Source organism: Rhinatrema bivittatum, chromosome 17 (assembly GCF_901001135.1).
Source record: "Rhinatrema bivittatum chromosome 17, aRhiBiv1.1, whole genome shotgun sequence".
In the NCBI taxonomy this organism is placed as follows: domain Eukaryota; kingdom Metazoa; phylum Chordata; class Amphibia; order Gymnophiona; family Rhinatrematidae; genus Rhinatrema; species Rhinatrema bivittatum.
The window spans coordinates 6,998,202-7,010,424 of NC_042631.1; the positions used below are offsets into that span (position 1 = coordinate 6,998,202).

General features: G+C 50.8%; 1 protein-coding gene across 2 annotated transcripts in view; it reads right to left on the minus strand.

Annotated features, from left to right (window-relative positions):
• TRIM44 (tripartite motif containing 44) overlaps window positions 1-11,594 on the minus strand; it is a 77,079-nt gene extending 65,485 nt beyond the window's left edge. Inside the window, exons 1-2 of one of the 2 annotated variants that reach the window (XM_029582576.1) lie at window positions 10,846-11,594; window positions 6,255-6,332 (exon numbers count right to left, since the gene is read on the minus strand). In XM_029582576.1, coding sequence (XP_029438436.1) covers window positions 6,255-6,332; window positions 10,846-11,250 — 483 coding nt within the window. In that variant the 5' untranslated portion in view covers window positions 11,251-11,594. The remainder of the gene's footprint in view (window positions 1-6,254; window positions 6,333-10,845) is intronic. The other variant, XM_029582575.1, reaches the window with a different exon arrangement.
• Window positions 11,595-12,223: the final 629 nt, after the last annotated feature.

Below are 12,223 nucleotides of genomic sequence, written 5' to 3' on the forward strand. Positions count from 1 at the left end.
CCATCTCTCTCTCTCTCACACACACACCCTCCTCCTCACACACCACACACACGCCCTCCCCCTCACACATACACACCACACACACACACACACACACACAGACACACAGACACTCACTGGCCCCTAGCTGAACAGCTCAGATCTTCGGCCCCGCCGGCTGTGGGTAGCATGCAACACTCCTGCCTGTGCTTGGCGACACCCTGGTGAATGGAAATACTCAATAAGATAGGAAATTAGAGGCATCCCAGCAGTATTGCAAGAGAAATAGCCTGTCTTACGAGTGATGTTTGCTCATGTCAAGGTATGCGCAAAATTAACCCATTTGGAGACACCTCCGTAGAGAAATGTACACATTGCATCCTATGAGCTCTCTTTGGCACAAAGCAACATGTGCACTAGCAGTAAATCTGAGTGTCTTGAGATAGTGCCCACCCTACCCTGGCTCACTCCTGTCATGCTATTTCCAAAACTAACCCATTTCCCATGAAAGAAAGCCTAAAGACGGCACAGGAGAAAGGCAGACAATCTGTAGGAGGGGAGTGGGAAGGGGAAGAGGGAGAGCAGAGTATCCATGGCAATAAGAAATTGGTACCAGAGGCTCCCTCGCATGCTTGCCTCGCATCATAGTGGCCGGCTCACTTTTAACGTCTACCATTGGCCACTGGACTTGGGCCACCTTGATGAGCACAACAAGGCAACATGACAGAGCAGCGCCAGACAGAGCCTTTCACCTCTCCAGGGCAAGAGGGTGTGGCATTCTGCGAGCCCTCTCACTTTCACTGGCATTTCCATTTCCATTACAATTCCAGCTCTGCACACTGTGCGCCTGCTTCAATTCCTGGACCAGGTTTTCTGCACTCTAGGCCAGCTGGGGCTGGGAGTCGCTCACGGTTATCACCCGGCGGCCGTATTTACAGCCCATGACACAGGGGTCTGGCGCATGGCTCCTGACCCCAGAACCGTTGCTGCACAGTCCCAGGTGGGTCCATGAAAACAGGGGGGAACATTTCCAGGTAGTTGTGAATGAAGAGTTATGGTTCTGATTAAGCTGGAAGTACAAAAGGAGAAAGGAAGAAATAACTACCAGGCCAAAAAAAGAAGAAATTAATCTTTATACGGTACAAAGGGAAGGATTTACGTCATACACAGCAGAAACCCAGGCAGTGCTTGCTCTATCAGCCACTGCGTCCCGGTGCCCTGGAATAACTCTGCCCTCCTGCACCTTTAATTAAAGAGATGCAAGGAAACCGAGGAGAGGAAAAAAAGACGCTCAAATTGTTGGAATTCATCCAAGCCCTTGCTAAAGAAGTGCTGGGTTTATATTAGAACTCATAAATCTTCATCTGCTCTCCAAAGAGCTCTAATCCTAAAAATAACCGCGGTGCCAGTGGAAGCTCAGCATTTGTATTAATCAGGTCTCCTGGCAGCAGGAGGGGTGGTGGAAGAGAGGGACGCTAGGTGACAGGGAGAGGGCTGGAGCGGTGGAAGAGAGGGACGCTCGGTGATAGGGAGCGGCTGGAGCGGTGGAAGAGAGGGACGCTAGGTGACAGGGAGCGGCTGGAGCGGTGGAGGAGAGGGACGCTAGGTGACAGGGAGCGGCTGGAGCGGTGGAAGAGAGGGACGCTAGGTGACAGGGAGCGGCTGGAGGGGTGGAAGAGAGGGACGCTAGGTGACAGGGAGCGGCTGGAGGGGTGGAAGAGAGGGACGCTAGGTGACAGGGAGCGGCTGGAGGGGTGGAAGAGAGGGACGCTAGGTGACAGGGAGCGGCTGGAGGGGTGGAAGAGAGGGACGCTAGGTGACAGGGAGCGGCTGGAGCGGTGGAAGAGAGGGACGCTAGGTGACAGGGAGCGGCTGGAGCGGTGGAAGAGAGGGACGCTAGGTGACAGGGAGAGGCTGGAGCGGTGGAAGAGAGGGACGCTAGGTGACAGGGAGCGGCTGGAGCGGTGGAAGAGAGGGACGCTAGGTGACAGGGAGAGGCTGGAGCGGTGGAAGAGAGGGACGCTAGGTGATAGGGAGAGGCTGGAGGGGTGGAAGAGAGGGACGCTAGGTGACAGGGAGAGGCTGGAGGGGTGGCAGAGAGGGACGCTAGGTGACAGGGAGAGGCTGGAGGGGTGGCAGAGAGGGACGCTAGGTGACAGGGAGTGGCTGGAGGGGTGGAAGAGAGGGACGCTAGGTGACAGGGAGCGGCTGGAGCGGTGGAAGAGAGGGACGCTAGGTGACAGGGAGAGGCTGGAGCGGTGGAAGAGAGGGACGCTAGGTGACAGGGAGAGGCTGGAGCGGTGGAAGAGAGGGACGCTAGGTGACAGGGAGAGGCTGGAGCGGTGGAAGAGAGGGACGCTAGGTGACAGGGAGAGGCTGGAGCGGTGGAAGAGAGGGACGCTAGGTGTCAGGGAGCGGCTGGAGCGGTGGAAGAGAGGGACGCTAGGTGACAGGGAGCGGCTGGAGCGGTGGAAGAGAGGGACGCTAGGTGACAGGGAGCGGCTGGAGCGGTGGAAGAGAGGGACGCTAGGTGACAGGGAGCGGCTGGAGCGGTGGAAGAGAGGGACGCTAGGTGACAGGGAGAGGCTGGAGCGGTGGAAGAGAGGGACGCTAGGTGACAGGGAGAGGCTGGAGCGGTGGAAGAGAGGGACGCTAGGTGACAGGGAGCGGCTGGAGCGGTGGAAGAGAGGGACGCTAGGTGACAGGGAGCGGCTGGAGCGGTGGAAGAGAGGGACGCTAGGTGACAGGGAGCGGCCGGAGCGGTGGAAGAGAGGGACGCTAGGTGACAGGGAGAGGCTGGAGCGGTGGAAGAGAGGGACGCTAGGTGACAGGGAGAGGCTGGAGCGGTGGAAGAGAGGGACGCTAGGTGACAGGGAGAGGCTGGAGCGGTGGAAGAGAGGGACGCTAGGTGTCAGGGAGCGGCTGGAGCGGTGGAAGAGAGGGACGCTAGGTGACAGGGAGCGGCTGGAGCGGTGGAAGAGAGGGACGCTAGGTGACAGGGAGAGGCTGGAGCGGTGGAAGAGAGGGACGCTAGGTGACAGGGAGAGGCTGGAGCGGTGGAAGAGAGGGACGCTAGGTGACAGGGAGAGGCTGGAGCGGTGGAAGAGAGGGACGCTAGGTGACAGGGAGCGGCTGGAGCGGTGGAAGAGAGGGACGCTAGGTGACAGGGAGAGGCTGGAGCGGTGGAAGAGAGGGACGCTAGGTGACAGGGAGCGGCTGGAGCGGTGGAAGAGAGGGACGCTAGGTGACAGGGAGCGGCTGGAGCGGTGGAAGAGAGGGACGCTAGGTGACAGGGAGAGGCTGGAGCGGTGGAAGAGAGGGACGCTAGGTGACAGGGAGCGGCTGGAGGGGTGGAAGAGAGGGACGCTAGGTGACAGGGAGCGGCTGGAGCGGTGGAAGAGAGGGACGCTAGGTGACAGGGAGAGGCTGGAGCGGTGGAAGAGAGGGACGCTAGGTGACAGGGAGCGGCTGGAGCGGTGGAAGAGAGGGACGCTAGGTGACAGGGAGCGGCTGGAGCGGTGGAAGAGAGGGACGCTAGGTGACAGGGAGCGGCTGGAGCGGTGGAAGAGAGGGACGCTAGGTGACAGGGAGCGGCTGGAGCGGTGGAAGAGAGGGACGCTAGGTGACAGGGAGAGGCTGGAGCGGTGGAAGAGAGGGACGCTAGGTGACAGGGAGAGGCTGGAGCGGTGGAAGAGAGGGACGCTAGGTGACAGGGAGCGGCTGGAGCGGTGGAAGAGAGGGACGCTAGGTGATAGGGAGCGGCTGGAGCGGTGGAAGAGAGGGACGCTAGGTGACAGGGAGCGGCTGGAGTGGTGGAAGAGAGGGACGCTAGGTGACAGGGAGCGGCTGGAGTGGTGGCAGAGAGGGACGCTAGGTGACAGGGAGCGGCTGGAGTGGTGGCAGAGAGGGACGCTAGGTGACAGGGAGTGGCTACGGCAGCACTGGGGCCATCGACACAGAGTCGGGGGGGTGGCAGGAAGAGAAAAAAAAGAGCCACCAAAATTTACAGGAGGGCAGCTGACGGCCCTGTTTGTTAAGTGAAAGTTATATTTCGTGTCAGCGGATCTGCAGTGCAGCACAACAGGACCGCTGGGCGGCATCAGGACGGCCAAAAAAAAATAAATCCTGTTTCCAAGCAGGAGTTTGATCCAAATATTAAGTTCCCTTGTTCTCAGTCCTAGCTTTCCTCTTTCTTCGGTCCCTTTTCTCATCTGTTTTCCCGACACGTTTTAGTTCTTCAGAATGACGTGCACGGTGGTCAACTCCCCTCCCCCGTTTAAAGGCGGCAGTGCTTTGCCTAAATCAGCTGTTTTCAAACTTTTTTTCACAGGACTCGGTGGAAGAAAAGCGACCCCTCCCAGCGCGCTCACATGTACATTCCCAGCCCCCCCTAGGCAGCACCCACTACTCATTTTCACCACCCCCTTCCTCCCCAGCCCCTGGTACTCACTGACCCCTACGCTCCTGCTCCGTGCAGCTCAGCCACTTTCATCCTCTCGGTGGCTGCACCCTCGGTCTTTTCAACCTTCACTGCGGAGAGCACGGGTCCCGAAAGTTTTAGCGAGGCAATGCCCGTCCTATCAGCGCCACTGCGACGGGGACAGGCATCGTGCGGCTCGCTGGCGTTCAGCTGCGCAGAGCAGCAGTTTTGGGAACGGGGCTGTGACCATATCATTGCCGTGGCACAAACCACTTGAGGGTTGGAAAATACCGACCTAAATAAATAATTTCAAAGTGTTGCCTGGGGGAGCTGAATTAAGTGAAAGACCTGGAAGCACAAGGAGATAAAGTCACTTGCTCAAAGTCAAACAAAGGACTTTGACTTTGAGCAAGTGACTTGCTGATTCATATTCCAGTGCTATAACTACAAGGCTTTTTTTCTCTCTCCTGCTGCTTTGGGCCTCCAACTCAATTGGAACCAGGCCCAGAATCTGGCACCATAAGACTTCATTCACACACTTCTATGCCCCCAGCATACCTCATCTGGTCATTGCAGTGGCAATCGAGTGGGAACATTGAGAGGAGAAGTTCATCTTGCAGGTGGCTGAAGAAGATCAGTAAGTATTGCTATACTCCACTATTTCACCTCTCCCCCAAACTTTGTATTTTAGGACTTACAAAGTTTGGGGGAGAGGTGAAATAGTGGGGTATATTCTATAGTGTATGTGTGTGTGTCATATAAAAAGCAAGCCAAAGGTAGTTAATTCTAGTGTCTCTCTTTCCTTCCTTCCTTCCCACTCCCACCTGCACCTGCAAAAGACACTTTCATTTTAAAAAACAATTAGGCTGTTACTTAAAACACAGGATTGTCCCAGCCCTTATCAAGAGTTTAATTATCCCCTTGCAGGTCACTACCAGATTAATAGTGAAAACACCAATGATATAAAGGACACATTCCTACTCCCTTAGCAACCTAAACTTAACTCAGAACTCAACAATCCAGCAATCCAACTCAACAATCAACAATCCAGCAGCAAGAGGGGGGCCTTCCGGCCGGATTTACGCAAGCAGGAGGTTTAAAATCCGCCCCTTAGTGTTTGGGCACTTGCCAGGTACTTGTAGCCTGGACTGGTGACTGTTGGAAACAGGATGCTGGGCTTGGTGGACTCTCGGTCTGACCCAGTATGGCATTTTCTTATGTAGTCCTTGGACATGGGTCATGTATCGGGGCTCCTTCTGGAAACCACACTACCAAGGGCCTTGAATCACCTTTGAGTGATAACCATGGTTCCTCCCTGCACGACCCGAGGCGTGAATAACCCAGTTCAAGAGTTGGACCTGTAGTCCACCTGCTTTTATCCTGGCCCCTTTTTTTCCTTTACTCGCTACATACTTATGTTTCCTTTCTGCTTTTTGGAATTTATTAGATTATATTTTGGGGGATTATAAGGATTGGAGGAAATTTACAAAGTCCAGACTCTGTTTTTAAGAAATCTCCCTCCACTGAGATTCTTAAATCCCATGCAGGACCCTGATTCATAAAGGAGAAACAACTTTCAAAAGCACCTGGGAAACCCCCCAAAATAATCTGAAAAATAGAGAATGGAATAATTTTAATTACCAACTGAAGTATCTAAAGAAAACTTCTGCTGTCAGCTGAAATTCCCCCTTCCAAGCTCTTCCTCTGCTCAGAGTTCTCCTCTCTCTTCAGATCAGAATTGTGTTTCATTACGCTGATTGACAGCTTTAATTAAATAACAATAACATGTTCAGGAGAAAGGGAGCCATTATCCACAGGCGGCGCAAACAAAGAGACAGGAACAGCAAAAACTTACGTTGGAGTCTGTGCACTTGTCCTTTAACCTTGCCACCATCTCCAGCATGGCCGCCCTGAGGTCTGCGGGCTCTCTGTTCTACAAGGAAGGAAGGTCAGATGAAGGTCATTAGAAGGAGCTCTCAGGATACAGAGAAGCAGCAGCAGCGGCGCGTTACCTGATCCCCTGGGAACGTGGTGCCTTAGAGACACCCCAGCGCCTCTGCGCGCTGCAGCCACGAAACTTCCAGATTCAGACAAGGCTGAGCGTTCAACCAAATGTTCCCGGTCACAGTGTACAAAGGGGAACAAGGATTGCTTTCCTCCCACGTCTGGGCTTTCGTAAATTAGACATTTTGTTAGAGATTTCTAACATGGGGGGCCTTTCATGTAAAAGCAAGTTCTCTTTCTAGCAACAGTCATATTGCAGGAGTTGGGGCTGCTAGAGAAGAAACTCCAGAATCTCTCAGAAGTGGAAAGGCAGTGCGCATTACCCTTCTCCTGAATCAGAGAAGAAACTCCAGAATCTCTCAGAAGTGGAAAGGCAGTGCGCATTACCCTTCTCCTGAATCAGAGAAGAAACTCCAGAATCTCTCAGAAGTGGAAAGGCAGTGCGCATTATACTTCTCCTGAATCAGAGAAGAAACTCCAGAATCTCTCAGAAGTGGAAAGGCAGTGGGCATTACACTTTTACTGAACCAGAGAAGAAACTCCAGAATATTTCAGAAGTGGAAAGGCAGTGGGCATTACACTTCTCCTGAATCATTGAAGAAACTCCAGAATCTCTCAGAAGTGGAAAGGCAGTGCGCATTACACTTCTCCTGAATTAGTGAAGAAACTCCAGAATCTCTCAGAAGTGGAAAGGTAGTGGGCATTACACTTCTCCTGAATTAGTGAAGAAACTCCAGAATCTCTCAGAAGTGGAAAGGCAGTGCGCATTACACTTTTACTGAACCAGAGAAGAAACTCCAGAATATTTCAGAAGTGGAAAGGCAGTGGGCATTACACTTCTCCTGAATTAGTGAAGAAACTCCAGAATCTCTCAGAAGTGGAAAGGCAGTGCGCATTACACTTCTCCTGAATCAGAGAAGAAACTCCAGAATCTCTCAGAAGTGGAAAGGCAGTGCGCATTACCCTTCTCCTGAATCAGAGAAGAAACTCCAGAATCTCTCAGAAGTGGAAAGGCAGTGCGCATTATACTTCTCCTGAATCAGAGAAGAAACTCCAGAATCTCTCAGAAGTGGAAAGGCAGTGGGCATTACACTTTTACTGAACCAGAGAAGAAACTCCAGAATATTTCAGAAGTGGAAAGGCAGTGGGCATTACACTTCTCCTGAATCATTGAAGAAACTCCAGAATCTCTCAGAAGTGGAAAGGCAGTGCGCATTACACTTCTCCTGAATTAGTGAAGAAACTCCAGAATCTCTCAGAAGTGGAAAGGTAGTGGGCATTACACTTCTCCTGAATTAGTGAAGAAACTCCAGAATCTCTCAGAAGTGGAAAGGCAGTGCGCATTACACTTTTACTGAACCAGAGAAGAAACTCCAGAATATTTCAGAAGTGGAAAGGCAGTGGGCATTACACTTCTCCTGAATTAGTGAAGAAACTCCAGAATCTCTCAGAAGTGGAAAGGCAGTGCGCATTACACTTCTCCTGAATTAGTGAAGAAACTCCAGAATCTCTCAGAAGTGGAAAGGCAGTGGGCTTTACACTTTTACTGAACCAGAGAAGAAACTCCAGAATATTTCAGAAGTGGAAAGGCAGTGCGCATTACCCTTCTCCTGAATCAGAGAAGAAACTCCAGAATCTCTCAGAAGTGGAAAGGCAGTGGGCATTACACTTTTACTGAACCAGAGAAGAAACTCCAGAATATTTCAGAAGTGGAAAGGCAGTGGGCATTACCCTTCTCCTGAATCAGAGAAGAAACTCCAGAATCTCTCAGAAGTGGAAAGGCAGTGCGCATTACACTTCTCCTGAATTAGTGAAGAAACTCCAGAATCTCTCAGAAGTGGAAAGGCAGTGCGCATTACACTTCTCCTGAATTAGTGAAGAAACTCCAGAATCTCTCAGAAGTGGAAAGGTAGTGGGCATTACACTTCTCCTGAGTCAGTGAAGAAACTCCAGAATATTTCAGAAGTGGAAAGGCAGTGCGCATTACACTTCTCCTGAATTAGTGAAGAAACTCCAGAATCTCTCAGAAGTGGAAAGGCAGTGCGCATTACACTTCTCCTGAATTAGTGAAGAAACTCCAGAATCTCTCAGAAGTGGAAAGGTAGTGGGCATTACACTTCTGAGTCAGTGAAGAAACTCCAGAATCTCTCAGAAGTGGAAAGGCAGTGCGCATTACCCTTCTCCTGAATCAGAGAAGAAACTCCAGAATATTTCAGAAGTGGAAAGGCAGTGCGCATTACCCTTCTCCTGAATCAGAGAAGAAACTCCAGAATCTCTCAGAAGTGGAAAGGCAGTGGGCATTACACTTTTACTGAACCAGAGAAGAAACTCCAGAATATTTCAGAAGTGGAAAGGCAGTGGGCATTACACTTCTCCTGAGTCATTGAAGAAACTCCAGAATCTCTCAGAAGTGGAAAGGCAGTGCGCATTACACTTCTCCTGAATTAGTGAAGAAACTCCAGAATCTCTCAGAAGTGGAAAGGCAGTGGGCATTACACTTTTACTGAACCAGAGAAGAAACTCCAGAATATTTCAGAAGTGGAAAGGCAGTGGGCATTACACTTCTCCTGAGTCATTGAAGAAACTCCAGAATCTCTCAGAAGTGGAAAGGCAGTGCGCATTACACTTCTCCTGAATTAGTGAAGAAACTCCAGAATCTCTCAGAAGTGGAAAGGCAGTGCGCATTACACTTCTCCTGAATTAGTGAAGAAACTCCAGAATCTCTCAGAAGTGGAAAGGTAGTGGGCATTACACTTCTCCTGAATTAGTGAAGAAACTCCAGAATCTCTCAGAAGTGGAAAGGCAGTGCGCATTACACTTCTCCTGAATTAGTGAAGAAACTCCAGAATCTCTCAGAAGTGGAAAGGTAGTGGGCATTACACTTCTGAGTCAGTGAAGAAACTCCAGAATCTCTCAGAAGTGGAAAGGCAGTGCGCATTACACTTCTCCTGAATTAGTGAAGAAACTCCAGAATCTCTCCGAAGTGGAAAGGCAGTGCGCATTACCCTTCTCCTGAATCAGTGAATGTTTGGGTTTTTTTTATTCTTTTCTTCCCTTTCATATTCAATTATTTGAAGAATATTCTTACCTAATTTAATATTTACTAACTTAAAATATAAATGGCATCTTGGTAGTTATTTTTTAAATAATATATCTGCAACCCAGCAACACAGAAACATGATGGCAGAAAAAGACCGTATGGCCCATCTAGCCTGCCCATCCGTCCAATTAATTTTGCTTTACAATTCCCATCTCTCCCTCTGAGATCCCCTGTGTTTATTCCATGTTTTCTTGAATTCAGATAACACTTTTTTCTCTACCACCTCTACTAGGCGGCCATTCCATGCATCTACCACCCTTCTGTATAGAAATATTTCCTAAGATTACTCCTGAATGTATCTCCTTCCAACCTCATCTCATGACCCCTCATGCTAGAGCTTCCTTTCCATTGTAAAAGGCTCACCTCCTTTGAGATATTTGAATGTCTCTATCTCGCCTTTCCTCCAGGGTGTATATGTTTAGATCTTTAAATGAGGGATGTGCATTCATTGTTTTTTTTAAGGCCATCTGTTTAATTCGTTTTGCAAGTTGTGCATTCGGCATGCATGCGCACGAAACCGCTGGGATTTATTTATTTGTTGCGTTTTATAAACCGTCATTCGGTGAAGCCATCACAACGGTTTACAAGATTCAAAAGGTAGCGCATGTGGGCGCCTACTCGAACGTGTGTGCACAATCAGTTTTGTGTCCGTGCCTTCCGATCGGGAGATACATGCTATACAGCCAAAACGAATGAAACGAATGGCTCAACAAATGCACCTCTATTATTTTGCCTTTCCTCTAGGGTGTACATGTTTAGATCTTTGAGTCTATCCCCATATGGTTTAGAATGAAGACCACTGACCATTTTAATAGCCTCCCTCTGGAGTGACTCCATCCTGTTTATATCCTTTTGAAGATGCGGTCTCCAGAACTGTACACATTATTCCAAGTGAAGTCTCACCAGGGACCTATACAGGGGCAAAATCACCTCCCTTTTTCTGGTGACCATTCCTCTCCCTATGCAGCCAAGCATCTGTCTGGCTTTTGTCTTCACTTTATCCACCTGTTTGGCCACCTTAAGGTCATCAGAAACAAATTACCCCGAGATCCCGCTCTTCTTTCGTGCTTAGGAAAATTTCACAATTTTCCAAGAAAGCAGTTGCTTTTAAGAAAACCCCCAATGACATTTTAAAATATGACTTTAATGGGGGATGAGCTGTTTATGTGCGGAGACTGTGGTGCATTATGTACAAATTCCGAAAATGCTGAAGACTCCAGCACAAAGAAGAATACCGGAGGGGCATGATCTCAGGGCTGAGAAGCGTAGGAGGATATACACAGCATAAATAATACCCCCCGCTCACGAGCGAAACCTGGCAAAGCGTGCCCGGAATACTTACTCTCATGGCCTGGTAGGCTTCGTTGAGGGTGATGAGCTCGTGTTGGCGGTGCGCACCAGTCATGGCACAGAGCACACATATAATCTGCTCGTGCTCCTTGCAGTACAGGCTCAGTTCTTGGCCGTGTTCCAGGCACTTCTTCCTGTCCACCTTCTCGTGTGGCTGCTCCTCTCCCGCTGGGCTCCCTTCCCTTTCCACGGAGGTCCCCGGCTGAGCTCCTGCGGGCGGCGGGGCCAGCTCCCTCAGCCGGTGGGCCCCGTACGTCCTGCTGTGCTCTTCGGTGTGCGGCCGGCAAAAGGAGAAGTCGCAGTCCTGGCAGAAAGTCACCGCCTCTGCGGCTTCGTCGGGCTCGCAGGCGTCGCAGGTGCTGTCGGGGACGGCGCGTTCCCCTTGGGCGCACGCCATCGGCACGCTCCGCCGCGGTCCGTTCCCTCTGCACCCTCCTGTGACTCCTTCCTAATGCTTAACGCTGCACAGGAGGCCTCTTTCTCTCCTGTGCTTCTCTGGCTCCTCCGGGGGGGGGGGGGGGCCTCCCCACCCGCCCAGCCTGGGAGCAGAGGTCAGAGAGAGGTCGGGCCCCGCAGCCGATCCGGCAGCGCGAGCGCAGCCAGCCTGCCTTCCACTTTCACTTTGCTGCCTGCCTGCCTTTCACTTCCTGAGTCGCCGGCGGAGGAAATGAGCTGGCGCCGGGCTCCTGCGCAGGGAGGAGGGAGGGAAGCCGCCCGCCACCGGACCGAAACCTGCCCTTTCCCACCTCACAGGCTTCTTTTGGTTACCGACTCGGGGCGTGGGCTTCATGATTTCCTTTCTTTATTCAGCCATTTCAAAGCGGATTACGGTCAGAGGCTGCAGCTGGATCCCTGTCCCCAGGGGGCTCACAGACTAACAGATTGTCTGGCTTTTAGATATTTTTATAAGCATTTTACTGCCTTATCCTTTTTAAGATTTTGCTTTTATATTAATGCCAATTATTTACTATTAATAATTATTTATGTATGCACTTTTAATGATTTAGTGTATTTTCAATGCTTCCTTGTTATATTATTGGAAACCGCTGTGAAGGTCCCTGACTGATGCAACGGTAAATAAAACCCAATAAACTAGAATTAGGCCGCTGCAATATAGTGCGCTCGGCCCAGCGCTTTGGATGCAGGTCCAAACCCCCTTATGCAATAAGGGGATTAGCGCATCCAAAACGCCCGTCTTAACCAAGGCGTAGCTAATAGCGCGCATCATAAGTAAATTCGTGTTGATGAGGCTGTTAGCTCGACGCACACATTTTTACTCTCAAAATTAACGCCTGCCCAGGAAGGGGTTAATTCTTGAGGAACCCCTAATGTTAAAAGAATGGCAGAAAATAAGTCGGAGGAATATCTTG